The following is a 1,171-nucleotide window of genomic DNA, read 5'->3' as shown; positions in this document are numbered from 1 at the left end:
TATATAATTAATTTAATGACTTACTTTTTTATTTTTTATATTCTAGAATCTTGACTTACAAGTGGTGATATGGACCATATACCATGCATGATTGGAATAGAACATTAAATTAATCAAGCTAAGGTTTTTAATTAATTTCTTTGTTGACATATATATATAGGTGATAGACCTTCACACCCAGGTGAAATATTTCAAAAATGTGAAGAAAATATTAAGGGAAAAAATCGGAGATGAAGAAGTAGAGGCACTGCTCAAAAGATCTGTGTACTTTTTCAATGTTGGAGGCAATGATTATCGTGGCCTTCTGAATGTTACAAACTCCACTGTGAGATTATTGCCGATTGATAAACAACAATTTGTTGGTTTTGTCATTGGAAACCTTACAAATGCCATTAAAGTATGTAAACATATATTTTCATTATTGCTAACTTTATTTAATTTATAGGAAATTTATGAGCAAGGTGGAAGAAAGTTTGGGTTTTTAAATGTGGGTCCTATAGGGTGTTCTCCAAGCATAAGGATTCTGAAAAACAATGGAAGCACATGCTTTGATGAGATTTCAGCAGTTGCAAGGTTACATAATATTCAACTTTCAAAGATGACTCTGAAGCTTAAAAAACAGCTCAATGGGTTCAAATATTCAGTCCATGATTTCTATGTTTCACTTTCTCAAGTTGTCACATATCCTTCAAAATATGGTATTATTATTCTTCCATGAAGTCCTTTTAATTTGATTCAATAATAATGCACAGTTATTAAAAACATTAATTCCGTTTGGTTATTATTAATTATTAATTATTAAAAAGTATTGTTAATAAAAATGGTCAATTATTTTTAAACTATTTTGAGTATTTTCTAGTAATACTATTTTTTTGAGAATTAATGACAATTAAAAATATCTTATTGAAATAACTATTTCTAGTCACAGTCAAAATTGTTCTTTTTTCTTGGCACGAGGGTGTGCTAGTAGTTAGATAAGTCAAAATTAGCTTAATTACTAAGTAAGTTCAGCGCCACATGTGCATAATGCCAAAATCTTAAAATATCATGATTATCTATTAGTATATGTCATTAATTATGTTAGAAACTTAAAAAAAAATTAGAAAAAGAAGATATGTATTTTTTTTAAGTGTCAATATAATACAAGGTATAATTTATTCATAGGTATTAG

General features: G+C 27.6%; 1 protein-coding gene across 2 annotated transcripts in view; it reads left to right on the top strand.

Annotated features, from left to right (window-relative positions):
- The window catches only part of LOC107624785 (GDSL esterase/lipase 5), a 5,904-nt gene that overhangs the window by 3,057 nt on the left and 1,676 nt on the right, over positions 1–1,171 (top strand). For both annotated transcript variants that reach the window (XM_016327240.2, XM_016327241.2), the window contains exons 4-5: positions 161–397; positions 446–698. In XM_016327240.2, the coding sequence (XP_016182726.1) occupies positions 161–397; positions 446–698 (490 nt within the window). The remainder of the gene's footprint in view (positions 1–160; positions 398–445; positions 699–1,171) is intronic.

Source organism: Arachis ipaensis, chromosome B02 (assembly GCF_000816755.2).
Source record: "Arachis ipaensis cultivar K30076 chromosome B02, Araip1.1, whole genome shotgun sequence".
In the NCBI taxonomy this organism is placed as follows: Eukaryota; Viridiplantae; Streptophyta; class Magnoliopsida; order Fabales; family Fabaceae; genus Arachis; species Arachis ipaensis.
This window is presented reverse-complemented; position numbering and strand designations above follow the sequence as displayed.